Source organism: Oncorhynchus tshawytscha, linkage group LG01, assembly GCF_018296145.1.
Source record: "Oncorhynchus tshawytscha isolate Ot180627B linkage group LG01, Otsh_v2.0, whole genome shotgun sequence".
NCBI classification, from domain to species: Eukaryota; Metazoa; Chordata; class Actinopteri; order Salmoniformes; family Salmonidae; genus Oncorhynchus; species Oncorhynchus tshawytscha.
In genome coordinates, this window is record NC_056429.1 from 29,594,808 (window position 1) to 29,619,246 (window position 24,439).

Genomic DNA, 24,439 nt, shown 5'->3' on the forward strand with positions numbered 1-24,439 from the left:
GCTCTCTCTGGGGTGGAGGGGCGTGGATGGAGGAGGGACATGCTCTCTCTGGGATGGAGGGGCGTGGGAGGGAGGACATGCTCTCTCTGGGGGGGGGAGGGAGTGGGAGGGAGGACATGCTCTCTGGGGTGGAGGGGCTGGGAGGGAGGACATGCTCTCTCTGGGGTGGAGGGGCGTGGGAGGGAGGACATGCTCTCTCTGGGGTGGAGGGGTGGGAGGGAGGACATGGGGGGTGGAGGGAGGGAGGACATGCTCTCTGGGGTGGAGGGGGACATGCTGGGGTGGAGGGAGGAGGACATGCTCTCGCTGGGGTGGAGGGGTGTGGGAGGGAGGACATGTGGGAGGGAGGACTTGCTCTCTCTGGGGGAGGGCGGAGGGAGGACTTGCTCTCTCTGGGGTGGAGGGGCGTGGGAGGGAGGACATGCTCTCGCTGGGGTGGAGTGAGTGGGAGGGAGGTCACTGAGGGAAAGAGAGAACCCACACTTCCTAAGATACTTTCTAAATGTAGATTAGGTGGACTAAAAGAAGAGGGATGCTGATAATAACTTGTGTAAAATACCACATTATGCATTATAATTGCAATCATGAAATGTGAAAGCTTTAAATGAATGGTGAGGGAATAACATAGCAAGCATGTCTCTTGTGTTTGCTTAGCTGCAACAGCCCATGTTCCAGTGTGTGCAGACTGTGTCTCTGAGATAAATTAATATCCAGTAGGTTTATGTGCTCAGCAGGAACACGTTTCCAGACACGCACCAGCGCTTGTGTGTGTGTGTGTGTGTGAGAGAGTGTGTGCAGGGTATTTTATTTGTTTGTTGATAAGTCTGAGTCTGAGTGTGTGCTCCAATTTATAACACAGCTTGTGCATGTCTGTTGTGTGTCACACATGTGCAGTCCCACTGTGTCCATGCCTCTGCTTTCTTTTGTGGGAATGCATGACTCTGACTCATGATTCAGTGCTCCAACACAGTGTGTCTACAGCCGCTTGTTCCAGACCACTTATAGACCACATAGCCTAAAACGTGTCGTGCTCATAACTTAACATTCACATGATTCTATCACTTAGAGTATGATCCAATGACATGAATACATATACATAATTGGTATGACCTCTATAGGGCACACTTTGGGATCATATAATGTCAAAACCTCATTCATTGACACCTTTACCCCCTGGATCTGATGTTGACATAACAACCCGGGTGCTATCCTTTCATAACAACTACTGAACGGTTACAATCCTCTGAAATGTTTTATTTTATCTTTATTTAACTAGGCAAGTCAGTTAAGAACCAATTCTTATTTACAATGACGGCCTACCCCGGACAACGCTGGGCCAATTGTGCGCCGCCCTATGGGACTCCCAATCACGGCCGGATGTGATACAGCCTGGATTCAGATCAGGGAATGTAGTGATGCCTCTTTCACGGAAATGCAGTGACTTAGACCTCTGTGCCACTCGGGAGCCCAAAATGAATTAATCCATTTTACAAAGTGTTTTCCCTCCTCTGAATCATTCACTTCCTGAACAGCACAGTGGAGTCCCTGTTCTTCCTCCTCCTCACACACAGTCACATGTAAGGATGATTATATTAATAATAAGTGAGTCTCAATCTATAATACCTCTTGCACTTTTATTGCTATATATTCTGCTGAGCTGCTTCTGAAACCACATTTATGTCCTGCTGGTGAAAGATGAAAAGGCCTCAGCCAAAGCATGTCTATCTGTTCTCATGGTGGCTGTATGGGGTTTCACACTGGGAAGAGACACACTGCATCCACCCGCAGCAGACCTATTCAACATGGTTTAGCTCCAGACCTATTCCCTGCTCATGAAGGGTCGCAAAACTAACTGAGATTATAAATCTAGTCTAGAAGGTCTCTGAAAGGCACACAGACCCTGGTTTTAGAATGCAACCGTGTTAACATGGCTCAGCATGATGGTTAGGGAAGCTATAAGAATGGAAGGTGCTGAACGGCTTCCTCGGCTTGCAGTTGTAATGACAGTAAATGGCCATTGGAGGGCACTCAAACCTAAAAATGAAACATCCTGTGAGTGAATGGACCATCTTCACCTTGGATTGTCAGTGACGAATAAAACTGCACCAAAAAGCAGTGCATGTTATTGTCTCACGTCAGACAGGGTGATACCTCTGTTTGCAGTGATCCAGCCACCCTTCTCTTGAATTAGGCCTGCATAGTAAAGGTTCACCGTCACAGCGGGTCTGGCAGAAGCTTGTTTACTGTTATAATCTCTACCCAGCACAGCCAGAAGAGGACTGACCACCCCTCAGAGCCTGGTTCCTCTCTAGGTTTCTTCCTAGGTTCCTGCCTTTCTAGGGAGTTGTTCCTAGCCACCGGGCTGCTACATCTGCATTGCTTGCTGTTTGGGGTTTTAGGCTGGGTTTCTGTACAGCACTTTGTGACATCAGCTGATGTAAAAAGGGTTTTATAAATACATTTGAATGATTGATTGATGGGATGCACATCAAGCTTGGACTGGAAGTACCCACCTCTCTCGGGGGTCCATGCCAGGAATTTACATCCAACTAAAGTGCCTGCTATTTTTAAACCTCTGTCCTAAGAGCGACAAGGAATCCATGTGCTTGTTTTGCGTCTGATAAGAATGTCCCCAAAATAGAAGTGACTAAGCACCAAAGACCGTAGTGCCCCAGAATTTTGTAGTATAATAACTGTATTAAGTCATCCAGCCCGTCCATTTCCAAGGAACATTACTAATGGACATTTTACAAGCAAGAGTGCATGAACAAAAACATTCCTTTATTTGGCCAGATTAAATGACTGTAAACTTCCACGTTCATATGTCTACTTTACAACTCAAGCAAGTATTTCTCTGGTGTTTGGGTGGTGGTCACCACTGGGACAAATAGCATGTCTCCTGTGTAATATCAGGTAGTGTAATGTTGTTCAGTGCTCCTTGGTATTGGAATATAAATGCAGATAGATACACTGTCATCACCGGTTACACCTTATCTGCAGCATTACAGTTTGTTCTGTTCTCTTTATTCAATATTATTTTTTTAGATTATGTATATTAGCATACTTATCACAAGTTCCAACTCCTTGGAACCCCAGGGGTTTTTTCTATCATGCGTTCTGGGAAGATGTTGTTGCTGTGATTAGTTTGTTCCTAGAAGTTGCACTCATTATTCTCTTTTGATGGTTTGATATTTGTCCTTGTATATATTGGTACGTGGGAGGAGGAGCATTACTAAGAATGGTCCAGGGTCGGTGTGAGGCTTTCCATAGAAAAGAGAACGAAGAAGCAGCTTCACAGTCCTCCTATGGCATTCATTGTGGGTAGTTCCTCTCCGATTGTTGACATGTATGACCAGACATAAGCACCCACCATCCCTCACCCTTCCATTTGCTTTCCTCAGAAATGCACACACATGCACAAGCAAACACAAAAAAACTGTTCCCAGGTCAATAAGTTACTTGTTTATACACTAGGAGGGTATAGTACTTCTTACAGAAACGTTACCTACCAGATAGCAGGGATTCATGGAATTATGACAGGGATTTATGCAATTATTTAAATAAGTTATTTCATTGATTTATTTAATCAGTGACATATTTCCTGCCCTTCTAGCATTCATCATTAGCAGAACTCTACTGCTACATCAGAGTTAATTATGCAGATAATTATTATAATGATGTGTAATTACAATAATGTGGCAGATGCAGAGACACTCAGTGCTGTAATCATGATGAGGCAGGACCTTTGACCTCACTGACTAATCCCAGATCAGATCTGGCTTGGTTAGGCCCCCTGTTCTGGCTGTCTTTACTTATGCCAGACAACTTGCACTACCGTGTCCTACTGACACTCATGTTTACAGAGACAGACAGACGTGAGGCTGGACAGACAGACTCTCACACAATCATTCCACATAACTATACACGTATACTGTACCCACATTGTTGTGTGTGTGTGTGTGTGTGTGTGTGTGTATGTGTCGAGCTAGAGGAGGCTTGGTTTGTGTACTAGTCCTCTACACTACAATGTTTGGTGCACAGTCAGCTGTCAGAGTACATTCACTTGATCTGCAGGGAGGGAGGTAGAAAGGGACAAGGGGAGAGGGGGAGGAGACGGGGGTAAAGGGAGAACAGAGGGGGTGAGGAAGAGTGAAGAGAGAAACATTCTTTATTTCTGACTGCAGGAGGTAATTAGAGCTGGGGATGATTGAGAGGGGAACTAAATGTCCTCAGAGCTGGGGAAGGACAGAGTCACAGAGTTGACTAACTCTGATACCCACAGACAAATACAACAAATATGATTTTCCGCACACGCACAGCCATGCAGAAACATACATACACACAGCCAGGCGTGTACACACACAACATACAGTAGCCCTTAAAATCATCACAATGGCAGACATTAAATATGCCAAAATGCAGACCTATGGGACTGTTAGCCTGCAGAGCGGTAGGTAGCTTAGTGGTTAAGCGTGTTGGGCCAGTAACCAAAAGGTTGCTGGTTCGAATCCCAGATCTGCAACAACAACAAAAATCAGTCAATGTGCCCTTGAACAAGGCACTTAAACCTAGTTGTGCTGGATAAGAGCGGTCTACCAAAATGAAAAAGAAAAAAAAGGCGATCTGCCAAAACTGATGATATTTTGGCTTCTACAAGATGGGCTCTCAAGGGTCAGAGCTTCACTAAACACATTCCAATAAAACATACAAGGCATTCTTTCCTCATTTCCTCACCTTCGTCACAGATGGCTGTACTATAGAGTAGATGAAGGAAGGAGAAAGCAAGATGTCTAATAGTTCTGGAACATTCTCTTTCTCTATTGGAGTCTCCCCTCACAGGCTGTTGAACATTGTGTTCTGTGATGCTGCGTTCCTGTGGCTGGCTGTCACCACAGCAACACGCACGCACTGCCTGGTAAACATGATGTGACAGAGGAAGTGACCAGATTGACAACACAGGAATGAACTGTGTGTGTAACTAACGGGTAAAGGAAAACAACTGTGACATGACTGTGGGGATGTGAAGGACTGGCCTGGGGGTGAAGAGGATAAGAGAAGAACGAGTCGAAGGTGAGGGGGTTAAGAAATCTTTCAAAATACAAAGAACATGACAAACTAATTCTTCACAAATCCCAGTGCCTTAGTAGATACAGTCCTTTTATTGAACAGAGGGCAAGGAACTCCAAAAAGTACTCAAGACTGTGGCTCTCATTAAAGCATTTAAGCTCATCACTAGTAAAGTGCACTTTCAGTTTACAAACAACTAATTGGAATTGAGAGTAGCTAACTGGATCTCCCTTCAACTTCTCCTCTTACCAACATAGACATGCTAGTACAGTACGTATTCATCTCTAGGCACTGCACCAGAGTCCCATAGGTAGAACACTTCACATTTCTAGACTGTTGAGACCACGTTAGGAGTACAATAAGACAGTATCTGAGCGAGGGTGTGTGCAGAACAGTAATTGGAAGATTAGCACACACAGTATCTCTTCCCATCATAACGTTTAAAATGCCTCAAACAGCTCTGGCTAATTCTCTTGAACCCCAATGTGACTGGTTGTGACATTCCTTGATTGTGTAACTATTGTGTGATGAATTGATTATGTGTTTGACTGATTGTAAATCAGCTCCATATTTCTTTACAGGGTTTGTTTTTATTTTCTAGTTAACTCCTCTTTCTCTTAGTGTTTTAGCTTCTAGGTTTTAAAAAATATATTTCCTACATAATGTATGTACACTTGTATCTTAGCAGAGAAAATAGTGTTCTGTAAGAGTTCCTGTCCAGTTTTGCAAGGTCATTAGTGACTCCAGATTGGCACATATTCATCATTGACTTTACCCAGTTATACTAAACAGAAGGAAATAGTCAGTTAACCATCTAGATTCTTCAACACACTCTCACACATTACATGCTAACTCACATATAAAAGGAGTAGGCACACTCAACCTCACACATAACCCAAATCATCTCTACTTCTAATTTAAACAGATTCTCCAGTACATTTGTATACTTTTTAGCCAGTAGTTCTGAAAGTAGCTCTCACGAGACAAATGTGTTCCCTGAAAATGGTGGACTACATCACATATGTGCAGAGTTTACTCAAATGGCAAAGGTCTGAAGCTCATTGGCTAGAACTCGAATTGCTAGGGAGCTGTAGGAAAATGGCACAGCACAAATTCCAGAAATAATCACTTTCAAACTAGGGATTTTGTGGCTAATTTAGGTATAAACTACACTGACACATCCAGCCCAAAGCAGGATGTTTAAAGAATACTTAGTAGTCGCCAAAGTTCCGGAGCATCTCTTTAAAGCGAGATGCATTTGGGTCAATATTCTTTCAGTATTACAGTGAATTAGAGTGCCATAGGACAGTCTGAGCAGCACTGAGTCTTCAAATATCTCTATATGGCCTTTGATATAGTTCTACTCTACAGTACGTGGCCCTAACCTTATGGGATGGTAAATCATCAGTCTATATAGACCACTGGTCACCTTTACACTAAACACAACTTAATAGAAGTATCTGCCAGGCACAGCTTCTGAGTAAAGACCATTGGTTCCAAGTCAAGTGCCTAACAATGGAAGGGACGAGGCTAAATAAAATGGTGATAGAACACATGTAATGACTTCAACAAAGGACTGACCAATATCAATATTCAGACTATGGCGTCACTGCAGAAGAACTAAAAGGTTCTAAGTAACATCAAACCAACGTTTGCAGTGTGTGAACTGCAGCCTCATATCGCACCTAGCAAAGGAGTTCCACCTCCGTTGATCCATCTCACACACAGATACACACGACTGGGAGGAGACCAGCTGGTAAGAAAACACACCAGCATTTAATATCTATATTCGCTTCAACAGGAAAGTCAACATCTTATCAGCTCATTTCACCTCCTCCTATTGCACCGATCTCAACGTGAAAAACAGTACAGTTCAAGGACGCTTTGAACTGTGGATTTTGACCCCTCCGTCTTACCTCATGTGGTTCTTTTGACAGAGCTCAGCAATCCACATACTTCAAACTAGAGCAACAAAAAAGAAAAAGACGTTGTCAAAGTTCAATTCAACCCCAGAGAGCTCTGTATGTGTATTACCTACAGGACTCTGTAAGGGGGAGACGTCACATACACAAGACAAGATGGAGTCTGACACACAATATCCTCCGCCTACCAGCACACTCAACATTACAACTCCCCAACATGAATAAAATAAGAACAATAAATAGTGTTTTGCACAACAAGGACGAGACAGATAATGAACTGGGCATGAACTAAACCAGATTATTCTAGAGACTAGTAGAGCTGTAGTTTGTACATGCAAGGCTGGTCTTCTGTGGGACAACAATTTCTCAGCACCGCAATGAAAAAGTTTGGCTTGGTCACAACTCAAGTCAACTCGAATCCACACCAGCTTAAACTGTTAACACTGAAATGTGCATTTCAGCTACACCATATGCATAGACCCTCTCTCACCTAGTTTATCTTTCACTTGAACTTCCATCCCAGCTCTAGCTATACCCCAGGTAGAAGACTTCTATGGGCAGGACAAATATAAGGTCACAGGATAACCCTACTAAAATGATTTATGAGCGTGTGACATTACGTGAAAATAGACATACTATACAGATATATAAAGGATACAGACTGCTGTTGGAAAGAAGATTGTATCTGTACCAGTCCAACCAGCTCTGTATGCCAGGCAGACCCCAGGAGAGTGACCCATGCTGGGACAAACAGGCATCACACACCAGCCTGTTGGATCTTCCTTTTCCCCCTTGTTCTTGTGACTGTTTGTTTTTTTGTTGCATGTGGCTGAAGGGCAAAACGCAGTTGGCAGAGTCCTCCCAGTATGCTGAGTGCAGGGAGGGAAGTGGGTTATGGGAAATTAAGTGCAGGCAGACCCAGGGCAGGCCGTGGGATAGGGAATGGTGTTGGCACACATCTCAGACAGGGTTCAGGTAAGGGTCAAAGTTCCCATCGTTCTCTCTAAGGGGCTCTGGTTGGCTGGGTGTTTAATCCATTTACTCCCTGGACTGGTAGAAGAGGATGTATCCAGACTCAGAGTTCTTTGAGATGTCTGACGTCAGCCCATAGAACTCCTCGATGGCCTGTGCATCGATTTTCTGAACAAACCAGAGAGGGACACAACAAAATAATGAAACATGCTGTATGAGACATATAAAACAGGTGTGCTGGCCAACTAAAAATAACAGTATTACAGAAAAGTATGACTGTGACACACACCTCCACGATATCATCATCAAACAGCAGCCAGAAGCCGTGACTCTTCACTATGGTGATGTAGTGTCCTCTGTTGGGTCCACTGAGGAAGCAAGAAGGGGAAAGCAGTGATATGACAAAGTCTCTGCAAAGTACAAGGTACAAGTTTGTTTGGATACGAGTAAGTGTGTTTGCATAAGAATGTGTGTCCAAAGGTGCTGAACGTATACTGAACAAAAATATGAATGTAAAGTGTTGGTCCCATTTTTCACAAGCTGACATAAAAGATCCCAGAAATTTTCCATACGAACAAAAAGCTTATTTCTCTCAGATTTTGAGAAGAAATTGGTTTGCCAGAAAATGTAATGTTCATTTCTCAACCATAAGCCGCCTCCAACGTTGTTTTAGAGAATTTGGCAGTACATTCAGCCGGCCTCACAACCGCAAACCACGTGTAACCATGCTAGCCCAGGACCTCCACATCCGGCTTCTTCACTTGCGGGAAGTGGGAGTGCTGAGGAGTATTTCTGTCTGTAATAATGCCCTTTTGTGGGGAAAAACTCATTCTGATTGGCTGTGCCTGGCTCCCCAGTGGGTGGACCTGGCTCCCAAGTGGGTGGGCCTATGCCCTGCCATGGCTGCGCCCCTGCCCAGTCATGTGAAATCCATAGATCAGGGCTTAATTTATTTATTTAAATTGACCGATTTCCTTCTATGAACTGTAACTCCGTAAAATCCTTGAAATTGCTGCATGTAGCGTTTATATTCTTGTTCAGTATAGAATAGACATGTGTGTATGTGTTTGTGCACCCTACCTGCCACAGTGGACGACCACAGCGACCAAGTCATACATGCGGTCGAGGTTGGTAGCGTCTCCAGAGGTGTTGAAGAGGCGGAGCTCCAGAGGGAAGACGACGCGATACGACAGCTTGGTGTATCGGTGCAGCTGCTCCATGTACTTAAACCGCTTCAGGTGCAGGGCCAGGATCATAGGCAACTTCTTAACCCGCATCCTACAGGGACACACAGGAGTTATATACAGACATAGAAAAGCAAAGAGTAAAAACACACATAAATACAGTACCAGTCAAAAGTATGGACACACCTACTCATTCCAGGGTTTTTCTTTACTTTTACTATTTTCTACATTGTAGAATAATAGTGAAGACCTCAAGACTACGAAATTACACATATGGAATCTTGTATTAACCAAAAAAAGTGTTATGTCTCAAAGCAGCCACCCTTTTGCCTTGATGACAGCTTTGCACACTCTTGACATTCTCTCAACCAGCTTCATGAGGTAGTCACCTGGAATGCATTTCAATTAACAGTTTTGTCTTATTAAAAGTTAATTTGTGGAATTTCTTTCCTTCTTAATGCGTTTGAGCCAATCAGTGGTGCTGTTTTTTAAATATATTTTTTTACCTGTATTTAAACTAGGGAAGTCAGTTAAGAACAAATTCTTATTTTCAATTAACTGCCTGTTCGGGGGCAGAATGACAGATTTGTACTTTGTCAGCTTGGGGATTTGAACTTGCAACCTTTTGGTTACTAGTCCAACGCTCTAACCACTAGGCTACCCTGCCACCCCCAGTTGTGCTGTGACAATACAGAATGGTATACAGGGTATACAGGGTGGTATACAGAAGACAACCCTATTTGGTAAAAGACCAAGTCCATATTATGGAAAGAACAGCTCAAATAAGCAAAGAGAAACGACAGTCCATCATTACTTTAAGACATGAAGGTTAGTCAATCCGAGAAAGTTCAAGAACTTTGAAAGTTTCTTCAAGTTCAGTTGCAAAAACCATCAAGAGCTATGATGAAACTGGCTCTCATGAGAACCACCACAGGAAAGGAAGACCCAGAGTTAACTCTGCTGTAGAGGATAAGTTCATTAGAATTTCCAGCCTCAGAAATTGCAGCCCAAATAAATGCTTCACAGAGTTCAAGTAACAGACACATCTCAACATCAACTGTTCAGATGAGACAGCGTGAATCAGGCCTTCATGGTCAAATTGCTGCAAAGAAACCACTACTAAAGGACACCAATAAGTAGAAGAGACTGGCTTGGGCCAAGAAACACAAGCAATGGACATTAGACAGTTGGAAATCTGTCCTTTGGTCTGTCGAGTCCAAATGTGCGATTTTTGGTTCCAACTTCCGTGTCTTTGTGAGACGCAGAGTAGGTGAACAGATAATCTCTGCATGTATGGGTCCCACTGTGAAACATGGAGTAGGAAGTATGATGGTGCTTTGCTGGTGACACTGTTGGTGATTTATTTAGAATTCAAGGCACACAAACAGGATGGCTACCACAGCATTCTGCAGCGATACGCCATCACATCTGGCTTAGTGGGACTATTATCTTTTTTTCAACAGGACAATGACCCAACACACCTCCAGGCTGTGTAAGGGCTATTTGACCAAGAAGGAGAGTGATGGAGTGCTGCATCAGATGACCTGGACTCCACAATCACCCAACAACCTAATTGAGGTGGTTTGGGATGAGTTGGACTGCAAAGTGAAGAAAAAGCAAGTGCTCAGCATATGTGGGAACTCCTTCAAGACTGTTGGAAAAGCATACCAGGTGAAGCTAGTTGAGAGAATGCCAAGAGTGTGCAAAGTTCTCATCAAGCCAAAGGATGGCTACTTTGAACAATATTTAGATTTTATTCAACACTTTTTTGGTTACTACATGATTCCATATGTGTTATTTCATAGTTTTGACATCTTCACTATTATTCTACAATGTAAAAATCAATAAAAACCCTTGAATGAGTAGGTGTGCCCAAACTTTTGACTGGTACTGTACATGAAGAGACAGATACCGCAGTCATACACACCCAATCTGAGCGGGAACAGTGTTGTGTACTGACCGTTTCTGGGCCTCCTGCTTGCTGCAGCATGCCTCACAGTAGTATTTGTATTCACTGCACAATGTCTCTGTGTTACTGAAGTCCCTGGGGAACACAACACACACAGAGGGGACTGTGTCAGTAAGCTTGATACAGGGAGTAGTTATGGTACAGAAAGATACCAGGTAACAGGTCAATAATACCTAAGACAGTGTGTTATTGAAGTATTCTGCTCTACGTCCACAGACAGATCCAGGAAGTCCTCATCTTTGCTGCTCACCTGTCCGAGAGAGGGAGGGAAGGAGAAACACACAGATGAGGTGAGTCAGTGTACTTGCCTCTTCACGTGCTGAAAGGCACTGATGCTGCTCCTGCTCTGTGACCTGACCACACACTGGCACACAAGATGAGAGAGCGGGTCTGTTTGATGTATTGATAGTATGTCATTAAGAAGCACAGTGCCTGTAGCGTGGTGAAGAGGGTTGTTCAAGGCCATTCTCTACCTCCCTCCCTCACACTGCTCTTCCTCTCTGAGCATCAATGCCTCCTACGTCGCAGATACAGAAGGAGAGAGAGGCAGAGTGGTAGGCCGATGCCACAGCCTGTGGGGGCTGGAGGATTCCCGTCAGAGCTGAGAGCTTACTATTACAGACAGAGATAATCCCTCTGTGGGAGACAGTCACTTAGCTATGCCCTGGTAGTCGATTGGCAAAGCATTACCAACACTGCTGAGGAAGGGGGTTGAGTTAAAAATAAAACAAGAGACACATTTCCAATCAATAAAGTATTCTTACATAAGCGTTTATGTCCTACATAACTTGGTTGAATTAGGACCACCCATTTCAATCCCTGCCAGAGAACATAAAACCTTGCCTCGCAAGCTGCCTGATCTCGCGAGATTACATGACTGGTTCGCTGCACGGAAGTAAGCTCATGAGATCAGACGGCTTGCAAGGCTCCACAAAACCCACTACCCCAGAAATCCCTCTACAGGGTCTACCAGCGCTGACTCACCGTCTCACAGTTGAGGCAGCGCGTCTCATTGGTCAAAGTTCCCTGGAAGATGTCATGCACCCAGGTGGGCTCCGTGGGCTTGTTCTCGGGCTCCGTCTCCGTGGTGACCGCCGTGCCGTTGTTCTTGAGGCGGCCGTTCTGCTTCTCCTGCTTCTTCTCCTCCTGCAGGATGTCTGCCACCGTGTTCAGCAGGTAGTTGAGGAACTCATGGGCGTCCTGCTGCATGTAGTTGTCAAACAGGTCTGTAGGGGGAGACGCAGAGGACAGGGGCTTTTAGGGAAACTGTGTAGAAAGGTGATCAGTCAGTCAACAGGCCTGATCAAGGTGAATCAAGGCAGGTCAACGCACATGCATGCACACACAAATCCGATATGTGTGAAAAGTGAAATTGGAGAGCAGGAGAGAGTGAGAGTGTGACAGTAAGCAGCTGAACAGGTCCTAGTCCACATAGATGTCCATTGTTCATTCAGAGAGAGAGCTGCCTGGAGTCAGACAACAACCTGCTTCTATTCCAGGCCCATGCTCTGAATGTCCGCACCGCCACTACAACATGCACCTGCCCTTCACCCCACAGTGATTATCACCTGACAAAAACACTTCCACTTCCCCTGTAGCCCTATCTCAATCCCCAGCTCAAAACATGCCTACTGTATCTTTCCGGAATACGGTTGATTCAAGATAACTAGTCTCAGCAGTCTGAAACCTCTAAACGCTGGTCTAAAACCAATCAACACAGTCAGTTTGTCAACCAACAACAATCATATGACAACCTATACAAAATGGTAGCTATGAGGGTATTACACTATGTAGTGTATTTGTCCCCAGCCTCAGCCCTCTCCCAGACAGTCCCTGGCAGACAGTGATTGTATTTCGGTTTGGTGTAGTCTCGCTCACCATTCTCCTTACGCAGGCGTGAGATGAACTTCTTGGGCGGGATGACTCCCACCTTTTTCTTCTGGGTGGCGATGCTGTGGAAGAGGTCTGCCAGACACGTGAGCAGGTTCTCCTTCTTCTTCTGCTGGGCCTTGTAGGCCAGCACGTTCTCCCGGAAGGGCCGGCAGAAGTACAGGGCCTGAAGCACCGAGTTACAGTAACACGTGTTGCCGAACTGAGGGGGCCAACACGGCAGGGACAAATAGAAAAAGAGAGGGTGAGATTTTTATCACTCTGAGGACCGAAAAACGTAACATTGAAAATACGGAGAGAAGGTTCATGACCGTCACCTCCAACAGAGACTTGGTGCAAAGTGAGATGAGTGTTCTCACATCTAAAAAGGGATTGTGACAGCCAGACTGCACAGCTGCCATCAGATACCTGTATGAATTTTAACTTAATGTAGCCAAACTAGTCTTGGTAGCAGTCTTTTTAGCTAACATTACACTCCTGTCACTGGTCTTTCGGGCAATCTTAGCGTTCAATATGCAGCCAGATTTACAGCACAGTTGCTGATTGGTAGTTGGAAACATTCATATTTTCCATGACAACATTATGGAACGTGGGGTGCGTGCAAATTTGGTGCAATATAGAATGAGGACTTTAAGAACAACAAACAAGACTATTATCACCTGCTGCGGTCATTCCCTTGTGAGAAGACAGTGTCAATGCAAGATTATGTTGTTCAAAGTGGCTCTATAGGACTCCGTAATGAGAGAAATAATCATATGAAAAATATTAGCCAACAAGATTCAATCAAGCTATGTTTGCTTCAATTGCCTCTCATTAATGAGAGGAAATAAACACAAAACTAGCACCTGTCGTCATTCCTCGCACATATGCTGATCATCATGACTTGCTTACATTTTAAAAATGTTACGCTCATTTCAGTTGCATTATTTGTACGTCCTCTCTTATTAAGAGATGGATTCCAGACAGGCTACTTTAGGAAACTTTCTGAACGGACATAGACGGAACGGGATGGGACGGGGGGGATGAATACAGTTACATATCAGGATATTTTTTTGTTGATATATGGTATCGTTATGACAATATCACAACATTATAAAAACTCCAGTATTTTCCCTTTATAGCTTGCTCTTCATCTTTTTTTTATTGTTCTTTATCTCTGGCTTGCATAGCGCAGGTGGTGGTCGCCTAAATTCATTCTAGTAAGCTATGCCTAATAATATAGGATAGCATACAAGTGGTGGATTAATAGCCCAGCCTATGAATGAACTAACTTACACATCTCTGCCATCTCTCATGGTTCCCTTCTTGCACAATTCATGCATCTCCACTGGCATCTCTCTCTTTCATCCTCTCTGTGTGCCTCTTATAGCTCTTGAACCAGTAGCCTTGCCCAATGTGATACCCAGAAGTAGCAATATATAAACTGAACAAAAATATAAAAGCAATATGCAACAATTTAATTGATTTTCCAGTTAATATGAGGAAATCAGTCAATTTCAATAAATTGATTGGGCCCTATGGATTTCACATGACTGGGAATACAGATATGGATCTGTTGCTCACATATACCTTAAAAAAAAATGGGCCTCATGATCTCGTCACGGTACTTTTGTGTATTCAAATTGCCATCGATGAAAATTGTTTTCGTTGTCCGTAGCGTATGCCTGCCCATACCATAAATGCACCGCCAACATGGGGCAACACTCTGCTCACAACGTTGACATCAGCAAACCGCTCGCCCACATGAACCCATACATGTGGTCTGCGGTTGTGAGGCCGGTTGGACGTACTGCCAAATTCTCTGAACTGACGTTGGAGGTGGCTCATGGTAGACAAATTAACATTTACTTCTCTGGCAACAGCTGTGGTGGACATTCCTGCAATCAGCATGCCTATTGCACACTCCCTCAAAACTTGAGACATCTGTGGCATTGTGATGTGTGACAAAACTGCACATTTTAGAGTGGCCTTTTATTGTCCCCAGCACAAGGTGAACCTGTGTAGTAATCATGCTGTTTAATCAGTTTCTTGATATGCCACACCTGCCAGGAAGATAGATTATCTTGGCAAACGAGAAATGCTCACAAACATGGATGTATCCAAATTTGTGCACAAAATGTGAGCCAAATAAACATTTTGTGCGTATGGAACATTTATTTCTGCGATCTTTTATTTCAGTTCATGAAACATTTAAATGTTCCTTTTATATTTTTGTTCAGTGTAGTTTGGTCACTTATTTTGAGCAAATAAAAAAATATATATATTTGAGGAAAGAAGCACCTTGCTCTTGCTTGCTGGATATAAAATAGGCTTCAGAGTTCACAATGAACTGCTGGGGAACTTTGAATGGCAAGAGCTTCTCTGGTGTATTGTGATCACATTAGCTTCTGGTAAAAATGCAATAAACAGGAATCCTCTGTTCTCTCCACGTGCAATGTTTTTGTTTACAATTGAATGTATTACGTCAGAATGCCCATTGTTAGAATGCTACCAATCAAATGTATGAATGAATTAGAACATTTTCCTATCAGTCTAATTTGCATAAACATTGTGATTGGATGAAAGATGTGAGGGTTTTATCAAATCAGGATCAAATCCTCTAATCTTCTCGAGCTCATTAATGATAGAATGTTAATATTTGAAGATTGCAGAAAGGCCAGTCACTTTTGCAAATGACAGGAGTGGAAAGGAGTGGAATGTAATGGCTGAACAGAGACGGAAACCAGGCTAGCCAAACTCTGCTTGAGTATCATCAATCTCCATCTGAAGTTTTATTTAATTAAATGTTTTTTTTATACATACAATCCACCGGTGAACCGCTCAACATTTCATTTACATTCCAGTCATTAAACATAAGCCATCTGAAGGGTTGGCTAACAGAGTAGTTGGGTAACATCAGGCCCTCAAAGATTTGTTTTGTTAAGCCACTAGAAATAGAATAGCAGGGAAACTGGGACAGCCAGAGACATCAAAACTGTGTAAAGACATCATTCACAAACAATGGTAGCATTACTGACAAGCCAACAAACAAAACAACCTGTTTCTCATGAAGTGTCAACACCAAGCACCTGTCCAATGGAAAACATGACTCAGTAGTGACCTAGTGGACAGAGTGAATGACACTTACGTTGACCAATCCAAAGTAGTGTTCGTTGATTGGGAACTGCTCCGGACCAATGTCTTTCTCCAGAGCAGAGGCATTGGTGCCCTGAGGGAGACCAGAGAGAGAGAACATGAGCTCAAATGTGCACTGTCTAAACATCCTTATTATGCATGAAATAAGCTCCACATCATCTGGAGTGCCTTACTCACACGTCTGTTCTATCTTCTTCAGGGCTGTGTTCCTTATTATTGATCCCCATTAGCTGCTGCCAATGACAGACAAAATTAGAAAAAAAATCCAGAAAATCACATTGTAGGATTTTTTATGAATTGATTTGCAAATTATGGTGGAAAATAAACTTTTGTTATTGACCAAATACTTATCTCAATACTTTGTTATATACCCTTTGTTGGCAATGACAGAGGTCAAACGTTTTCTGTAAGTCTTCACACACTGTTGCTGGTATTTTGGCCCATTCCTCCATGCAGATCTCCTCTAGAGTAGTGATGTTTTGGGGCTGTTGCTGGGCAACACAGACTTTCAACTCCCTCCAAAGATTTTCTATGGGGTTGAGATTTGGAGACTGGCTAGGCCCCTCCAGGACCTTGAAATGCTTCTTACGAAGCCACTCCTTCGTTGCCCGGGCGGTGTGTTTGGGATCATTGTCATGCTGAAAGACCCAGCCACGTTTCATCTTCAAAGCCCTTGCTGTTGGAAGGAGGTTTTCACTCAAAATCTCACGATACATGGCCCCATTCATTCTTTCCTTTACACGGATCAGTCGTCCTGGTCCCTTTGCAGAAAAACAGCCCCAAAGCATGATGCATGTTTCATCTGACCATATGACATTCTCCCAATCTTCTTCTGGATCATCCAAATGCTCTCTAGCAAACTTCAGATGGGCCTGGACATGTACTGGCTTAAGCAGGGGGACACGTCTGGCACTGCAGGATTTGAGTCCCTGGCGGCGTAGTGTGTTACTGATGGTAGGCTTTGTTAATTTGGTCCCAGCTCTCTGCAGGTCATTCACTAGGTCCCCCCCGTGTGGTTCTGGGATTTTTGCTCACCGTTCTTGTGATCATTTTGACCCCACGGGGTGAGATCTTGCGTGGAGCCCCAGATCGAGGGAGATTATCAGTGGTCTTGTATGTCTTCCATTTCCTAATAATTGCTCCCACAGTTGATTTCTTCAAACCAAGCTGCTTACCTATTGCAGATTCAGTCTTCCCAGCCAGTTCTACAATTTTGTTTCTGGTGTCCTTTGACAGCTCTTTGGTCTTGGCCATAGCGGAGTTTGGAGTGTGACTGTTTGAGGTTGTGGACAGGTGTCTTTTATACTGATAACAAGTTAAAACAGGTGCCATTAATACAGGAAACGAGTGGAGGACAGAGGAGCCTCTTAAAGAAGAAGTTACAGGTCTGTGAGAGCCAGAAATCTTGCTTGTTTGTAGGTGACCAAATACTTATTTTCCACCATAATTTGCAAATAAATTCATAAAAAATCCTACAATGTGATTTTCTGGATTTTTTCTTCTCATTTTGTCTGTCATAGTTGAAGTGTACCTATGATGAAAATTACAGGCCTCTCATCTTTTTAAGTGGGAGAACTTGCACAATCCATGTCTACAGTATGTGTGTATAGTGCGTATTTTGTAGTGTATGTATGGATGTGTCTGTGCCTATGATTGTTGCTTCACAGTCCCTGCTGTACCATATGGTGTATTTTAATCAATGTTTTTTTAAATCTAATTTTACTGCTTGCATGAGTTACTTGATGTGGAATAGAGTTCCATGTAGTCAAGGATCTATGTAGTACTGTGTGCCTCCAATAGTCTGTTCTGAACTTGGGGACTGTGAAGAGACCTCTGGTGGCATTTCTTGTGGGGTATGCATGGGTGTCCGAGCTGTGTGCCATAAGTTCAAACAGACAGCTCGGTGCATTCAACATGTTACCACCTCTCACAAATACACGTAGTTATGAAGTCAATCTCTCCTCCACTTTCTGCCAGGAGAGATTGACATGCATATTATTAATGTTAGCTCTCCATGTACATCCAAGGGCCAGACTTGTTGCCCTGTTCTGAGCCAATTGCAACATTCCTAAGCCCCTCTTTGTGGCACCTAACCACACAACTGAACAGTAGTCCAGGTAAGACAAAACTAGGGCCTGTAGCACCTACCTTGTTGATAGTGCTGTTAAAAAGGTAGAGCAGCTCTTTATTATGGACAGACTTCTCCCCATCTTAGCTACTGTTGTATAAATATGTTTTGACCATGACAGTTTACAATCCAGGGTTACTCCAAGCAGTTTAGTCACCTCATCTTGCTCAATTTCCACATTATTTATTACAATATTTAGTTGAGGTTTAGGGTTAGTGAATGATTTGTCCCAAATAAAATGCTTTACCTTTTAGAAATATATATATTCTGAAACTAACTGCAGCTCTTTGTTAAATGTTGCAGTCATTTCAGTCGCTGTTGTAGCTGATGTGTATAGTGTCGAGTCATCCGTATACATAGACACACTGGCTTTACTCAAAGCCGGTGGCATGTCGTTAGTAAAGATTTTTTAAAGTAAGGGGCCTAGACAGCTGCCCTGGGGAATTATTGATTCTACCTGGATTACGTTGCAGAGGCTTCCATTAAAGAACACAGTCTGTTTTCTGTTAGACAGGTAAACTTTTTATCCACAATATTGCAATATAGTAAAGCCATAACACCTATATGTTTTCCCAACAGCAATATGATCGATAATGTCAAAAGCCGAACTGAAGTCTAACAAAACTGCCACCTCAATCTTTTTTATCATCAATTTCTCTCAGCCAATCATCAGTCATTTGTGTAAGTGCTGTGCTTGTTGAATGTCCTTCCCTATAAGCATGCTGAAAGTCTGTTCTCAATTTGTTTACTGTAAAATAGCATTGTATCTGGTCAAACACAATTTCTAGTAGGCTTAAATTGAAGATATAGCAAATAGGAGTGGCAATATCGTCCACTATTATCCTCAGTAATTTTCCATCCAAGTTGTCAGACCCCAGTGGTTTATCATTGTTGAAAGACAACAATAATTATTTCACCTCTTCCACACTCAAAGTCATGCTTAAGTTTGCTCATCTTGCCAATGAAAAAAGTAATTAAAGTAGTTGCCAATATCAGTGGGTTTTGTGATGAATGAGCCATCTGATTCAATGAATGATGGTGTTGAGGTTACCATTTTGCCCAAAATTTCATTTAAACGTGCTCCAAAGCTTTTTACAATCATTCTTTATGTCATTTATCTTTGTTTCATAGTATAGCTTCTTCTTTTCATTCAGTTTAGTCAGGATTTCTCAATTTGCAGTATGTTTGCCAATCGGTTGTGCAACCAGACTTATTTGCATTCCTTTTGCCTCATCCCTCTCAACCATACAAATGTTATTTTCCTCATCAATCCACAGGAATTTAACCCTTTTACAGTCAGTTTATAAATGGGTGCATGCTTATTAGTAACTGGGATAAGCAATTTCATAAATGTGTCAAGTGCAGCGTCTGATTGCTTGTCATTTCACACCACGGAACAACAAATATTCTTTACATCAACAACATAGGAATCACCACAAACCTTATTGTATGACCTCTTATAAACTAAATTAGGCCCAGCCTTTGGAACATTGGTTTTCATAGCTATGACTACTATATTGTGATCACTACATCTGATGAATTTAGATACTGCTTTAAAGCAAAATTCTGCAGCATTAGTAAAGATGTGATCAATACATGATGATTTCATTCCTGTGCTGTTTGTAACTACCCTGGTAGATCGACTGATAACCTGAACCAGGTTGCAGGCACTAGTTACAGTTTGAAGCTTTCTCTTGAGTGGGCAGCCTGATGAAAGCCAGTCAATATTTAAATCACCCCCAAAAATATACCTCTCTGTCGATATCACAAACATTATCAAGCATTTCACACGTTATCCTGATACTGATTGTTAGAACTTGGTGGTCTATAGCAGCTCCCCACCAGAACGGGCTTTAGGTGAGGCAGATGAGCCTGTAGTCAAATTACTTCAACCGTATTTAACATGAGATCCTCTCTAAGCTTTACAGGAATGTGTTTCTGAATTTAAACGGCCACACCTCCACCTTTGGTATTTCTGTCTTTTCTGTAGATCTTATAACCATGTATTGCTATACTGTATCAACAAATGTATTATCTAAGTGAGTTTCAGAGATTGTCAGAATATGAATATCATCTGTTACTAGCAAATTATTAATTTCATGAACCTTGTTTCTTAAGCTGCATTTGTTAATGTGGGCTATTTTTTATAACTTTTCTGGGACACTTGATTGTTTTTATTGCTTTACTAGGAAGGTTAGCAGAGGCCATTGTTTTTATTGCTTTACTGGGAAGGTTAGCAGAGGCCATTGTTTTTATTGCTTTACTGGGAAGGTTAGCAGAGGCCATTGTTTTTATTGCTTTACTGGGAAGGTTAGCAGAGGCCATTGTTTTTATTGCTTTACTGGGAAGGTTAGCAGAGGCCATTGTTTTTATTGCTTTACTGGGAAGGTTAGCAGAGGCCATTGTTTTTATTGCTTTACTAGGAAGGTTAGCAGAGGCCATTGTTTTAATTGCTTTACTGGGAAGGTTAGCAGAGGCCATTGTTTTTATTGCTTTACTAGGAAGCTTAGCAGAGGCCATTGTTTTTATTGCTTTACTGGGAAGCTTAGCAGAGGCCATTGTTTTTATTGCTTTACCGGGAAGCTTAGCAGAGGCCACGCACGCCTCCAACTCAATCATCAAGTTTGCAGACGACACTACAGTGGTAGGCTTGATTACCAACAACGACGAGACGGCCTACAGGGAGGAGGTGAGGGCCCTCGGAGTGTGGTGTCAGGAAAATAACCTCACACTCAACGTCAACAAAACAAAGGAGATGACCGTGGACTTCAGGAAACAGCAGAGAGAGCAACCCCTATCCACATCGACCGGACAGTAGTGGAGAGGGTAGTAAGTTTTAAGTTCCTCTGCGTACAGATCACGGACAAACTGACTTGGTCCACCCACACAGACAGCGGTTGAAGAGGCGCAGTAGCTCCTAGTAACCTCAGGAGGCTGAAGAAATTCAGCTTGTCGCCAAATCGAGAGCATCCTGGCGGGCTGTATCACGGCCTGGTACGGCAGCTGCTCCGCCCACAACCGTAAGGCTCTCCAGAGGGTAGTGAGGTATGCACAACGCATCACCGGGGGCAAACTACCTGCCCTCCAGGACACCTACACCACCCGATGTCACAGGAAGGCCATAAAGATCATCAAGGACATCAACCACCCGAGCCACTGCCTGTTCACCCCGCTATCATCCAGAAGGCGAGGTCAGTACAGGTGCATCAAAGCAGGGACCGAGAGACTGAAAAACAGCTTCTATCTCAAGGCCATCAGACTGTTAAACAGCCACCACTAACATTGAGTGGCTGCTGCCAACATACTGACTCAACTCCAGCCACTTTAATATTGGAAAAATGTATGTAAAAAATGTATCACTAGCCACTTTAAACAATGCCACTTAATATAATGTTTACATTCCCTACATTACTCATCTCATATGTATATACTGTACTCTATACCATCTACTGCATCTTGCCATCTTTATGTAATACATGTATCACTAGCCACTTTAAACAATGCCCCTTTTATATGTTTACATACCCCACATTACTCATCTCATATGTATATACTGTACTCGATACCATCTACTGCAACATGCCTATGCCGTTCTGTACCATCACTCATTCATATATCTTTATGTACATATTCTTCATCCCTTTACACTTGTGTGTATAAGGTAGTTGTGAAATTGTTAGGTTAGATTACTCGCTGGTTATTACTGCATTGTCGGAACTAGAAGCACAAGCATTTCGCTACTCTCGCATTAACATCTGCTAACCATGTGTATGTGACAAATAACATTTTATTTTGATTTGATGAGGTAGACATGCTCATGTTATTTATGTTAGTGCTGGGTGAGCTGCACACATTGGACTTCCTACTAGGGCACACTGCCTCAGTGCTAAAGGTATCCCTCTGGTTCATAGGCACAAAATTACTGCAGCTAGAGAATCTGGTCAAGAACTCTCTGGTCTAATAGTCATCTAGGTAAGTACAGTATATCGCAGGGAACTGACGGACCAAAGCCTCTTTATAGAGAGGTCACATGCTGCACATGTCTCTGTCTCACATAAGTCTAACCTTTGCTTCAGATATATGTTGAATGCCTGGATTATTTCTGACAATGACTGCCAGTCCCCTCCAGCCTATTATAGCTTTCATGTAGCTTGCTGTTTCCCATCCCAAACCCTGCTTATTCATGCTACTGGAAATCAGGAATCCTTTGGTTTCATCATCTGACAAACTCACTACCAACCTCTTCACTCAGGGGGATAAGTATCACAATGTAAATATTCAAGAGCATTTAACATTCCGTAATGTAGTGACAGGGTACTTATCTCCTGACAGAGCCCATTGACTAACCAGAGCTCAAAGAGCTTCCAGATGAAGCCATGTCTTTGTTGAGAGAACATAGAGACTTCTGCTAGTGTTGTTTTAGTCTTAAAATTGCTGTCATTTTCTCTCAGTCAAAGCAGAACACATTGCTTTGTTGTCTCTGATTTCCATTTTGACAGAGTTCTCAATGTTGAATTTCTCATACAGACGCATGCACACACCGCTGAGCCTGCGCTTGTGTGCCAAAGACACACAAAGTGTTTAATCAAACTAGACAACGTACACTTTCTTGTCTCATCTAAATAATAATGTCCCATCAAAGCTTACACAAACAACGGCACAAAAGAAAGTAAACAAAGACCAGATGATGATAACAGTCCCATTCAACACCAATCAAATGCTCTGCGTCACAACATTTTTGTACTTCCAAACTTGACATCTTCCTGGACTTTTGAATCCTTATTCAGTAGCCTAAACACTGTTCTGGTAAAGAAAGGTAACACTACATTAGCCTAGTGTACTTATTCTTGTGTGGAGTAATTACACAGTCATAAGGACACTGCAATGTAAAATGTTACACCAAAGGACCTCCTCTATACGTGGAGTTAGTCAGATGCTCATCATGCCCATCAGTAATGCCCTTGGCAAGTCATCACCTCCATGTGAGACAATGAACACAAAACATTTATATTAAGGCATAGCATTGCAATCATAGAATAATTGAAATTTCATGAAGTCTCCCACCACTAACAGCTTATTACACTGCCTTCACCAATCACTGCCTTGGCTCTGCAGCAGATGCACACAGGTGTGTACAGGTGCAGCAGTGGGGATGGAACCATGTCATGAGACAGGATACTCTCTGACTGTCACTGATAATGTAATTGAGGAAGCTGACCTGAAAACTACTTTCACACAGCACATGGGTCCTTTAAATATAGATTAGCATAGTTTCGGATCTGTCATATTCCCTTTCTTCACTTCTAAATTAAGCTTAGGGATCTTTAAATTCACACGAGCCTGACACTAGAAATCAACCTGTCAAAAGGTGTCAAACCACGTCACTCACCGTACTAAGAAGTGTTTGTAAAGTGTGCACAGCAAGCTTTGTGTGACAACGTTGCTGTCTGATACCAATTTTCCTGACGTCGCCAATTGACATTGCATGTGTTTATTTGGCTAGAGTAGCTAAACATGTAGGGCTCATACTCATCATTCAAGATCAAGCTACCCTTCCGAAATGATGGACCCCCCCCATGCATCCCTGTCAAACAAGGACTGGTGGCTTGATACTACAGCCGATCAGCTCGAGCTCCCAGGAGCAATTCAACCATGAACCTCTCATCATCATTACACAGACAAGGTGGCCAACGGTGACTGCAGCAGACACTCGAAGGCGCTATGGCTACTTACCATATTACAAATGGAGGCGATATTTCTGACAGTCATTTAGTTTACAGGGTCCCTCTCACCGTCATATTTATAAAATAAACATGTTTCAATGCAGGACGATACTGAGAAAAGATTAAGCTGATTCGCAGCCGCGGCTAAGGCCAGACCGCAACCACAGGGGTAAAAAACGGGCAATGACTGTGTCGACTAGAGACCAACCCGCATGCAGTTAACACGAAATTTTAAAAAAAATGCAGCTTAATTTTAACGCTTTGATTACTTAATTGTCGCAGACTGCTAACGTATAAGTTACCTAAAAATGACAAATGCATGAGTGACTAAACACACATGAAGTTGCGGCAGGTTGATAGCAACGGACAACAAGCTATGTAAGGAAATGTACGTCCCGCCCACTTCAAAAAGCTACCGCATTTCTGTCGAATCGAGCGCTCTGATGTTT

At 42.9% G+C, this 24,439-nt stretch overlaps 1 protein-coding gene across 1 annotated transcript; it reads right to left on the bottom strand.

Annotated features, from left to right (window-relative positions):
* Nucleotides 1-3,180: 3,180 nt before the first annotated feature.
* LOC112249058 (ubiquitin carboxyl-terminal hydrolase 46) lies at nucleotides 3,181-24,392 on the bottom strand. Its single transcript, XM_024418680.2, has 9 exons — nucleotides 24,001-24,392; nucleotides 16,132-16,212; nucleotides 12,993-13,206; nucleotides 12,099-12,340; nucleotides 11,288-11,364; nucleotides 11,106-11,189; nucleotides 9,042-9,239; nucleotides 8,251-8,329; nucleotides 3,181-8,129 (listed from the first exon to the last, which is right to left on the bottom strand). The coding sequence occupies exons 1-9, from the start codon at nucleotides 24,034-24,036 to the stop codon at nucleotides 8,028-8,030; spliced, it is 1,113 nt and encodes a 370-aa protein (XP_024274448.1). The 5' UTR covers nucleotides 24,037-24,392; the 3' UTR covers nucleotides 3,181-8,027.
* Nucleotides 24,393-24,439: the final 47 nt, after the last annotated feature.

Coding starts and splice junctions, on each gene's coding strand:
- LOC112249058 (XM_024418680.2), bottom strand. CDS start 24,036: ATGACTGTCAGAAATATCGCCTCCATTTGTAATATG. Junction 11,365..12,098: donor GCTGCCTCAACTGTGAGACG/GTGAGTCAGCGC, acceptor TCTCTCGGACAG/GTGAGCAGCAAAGATGAGGA. Junction 11,190..11,287: donor TCAATAACACACTGTCTTAG/GTATTATTGACC, acceptor TGTGTTCCCCAG/GGACTTCAGTAACACAGAGA.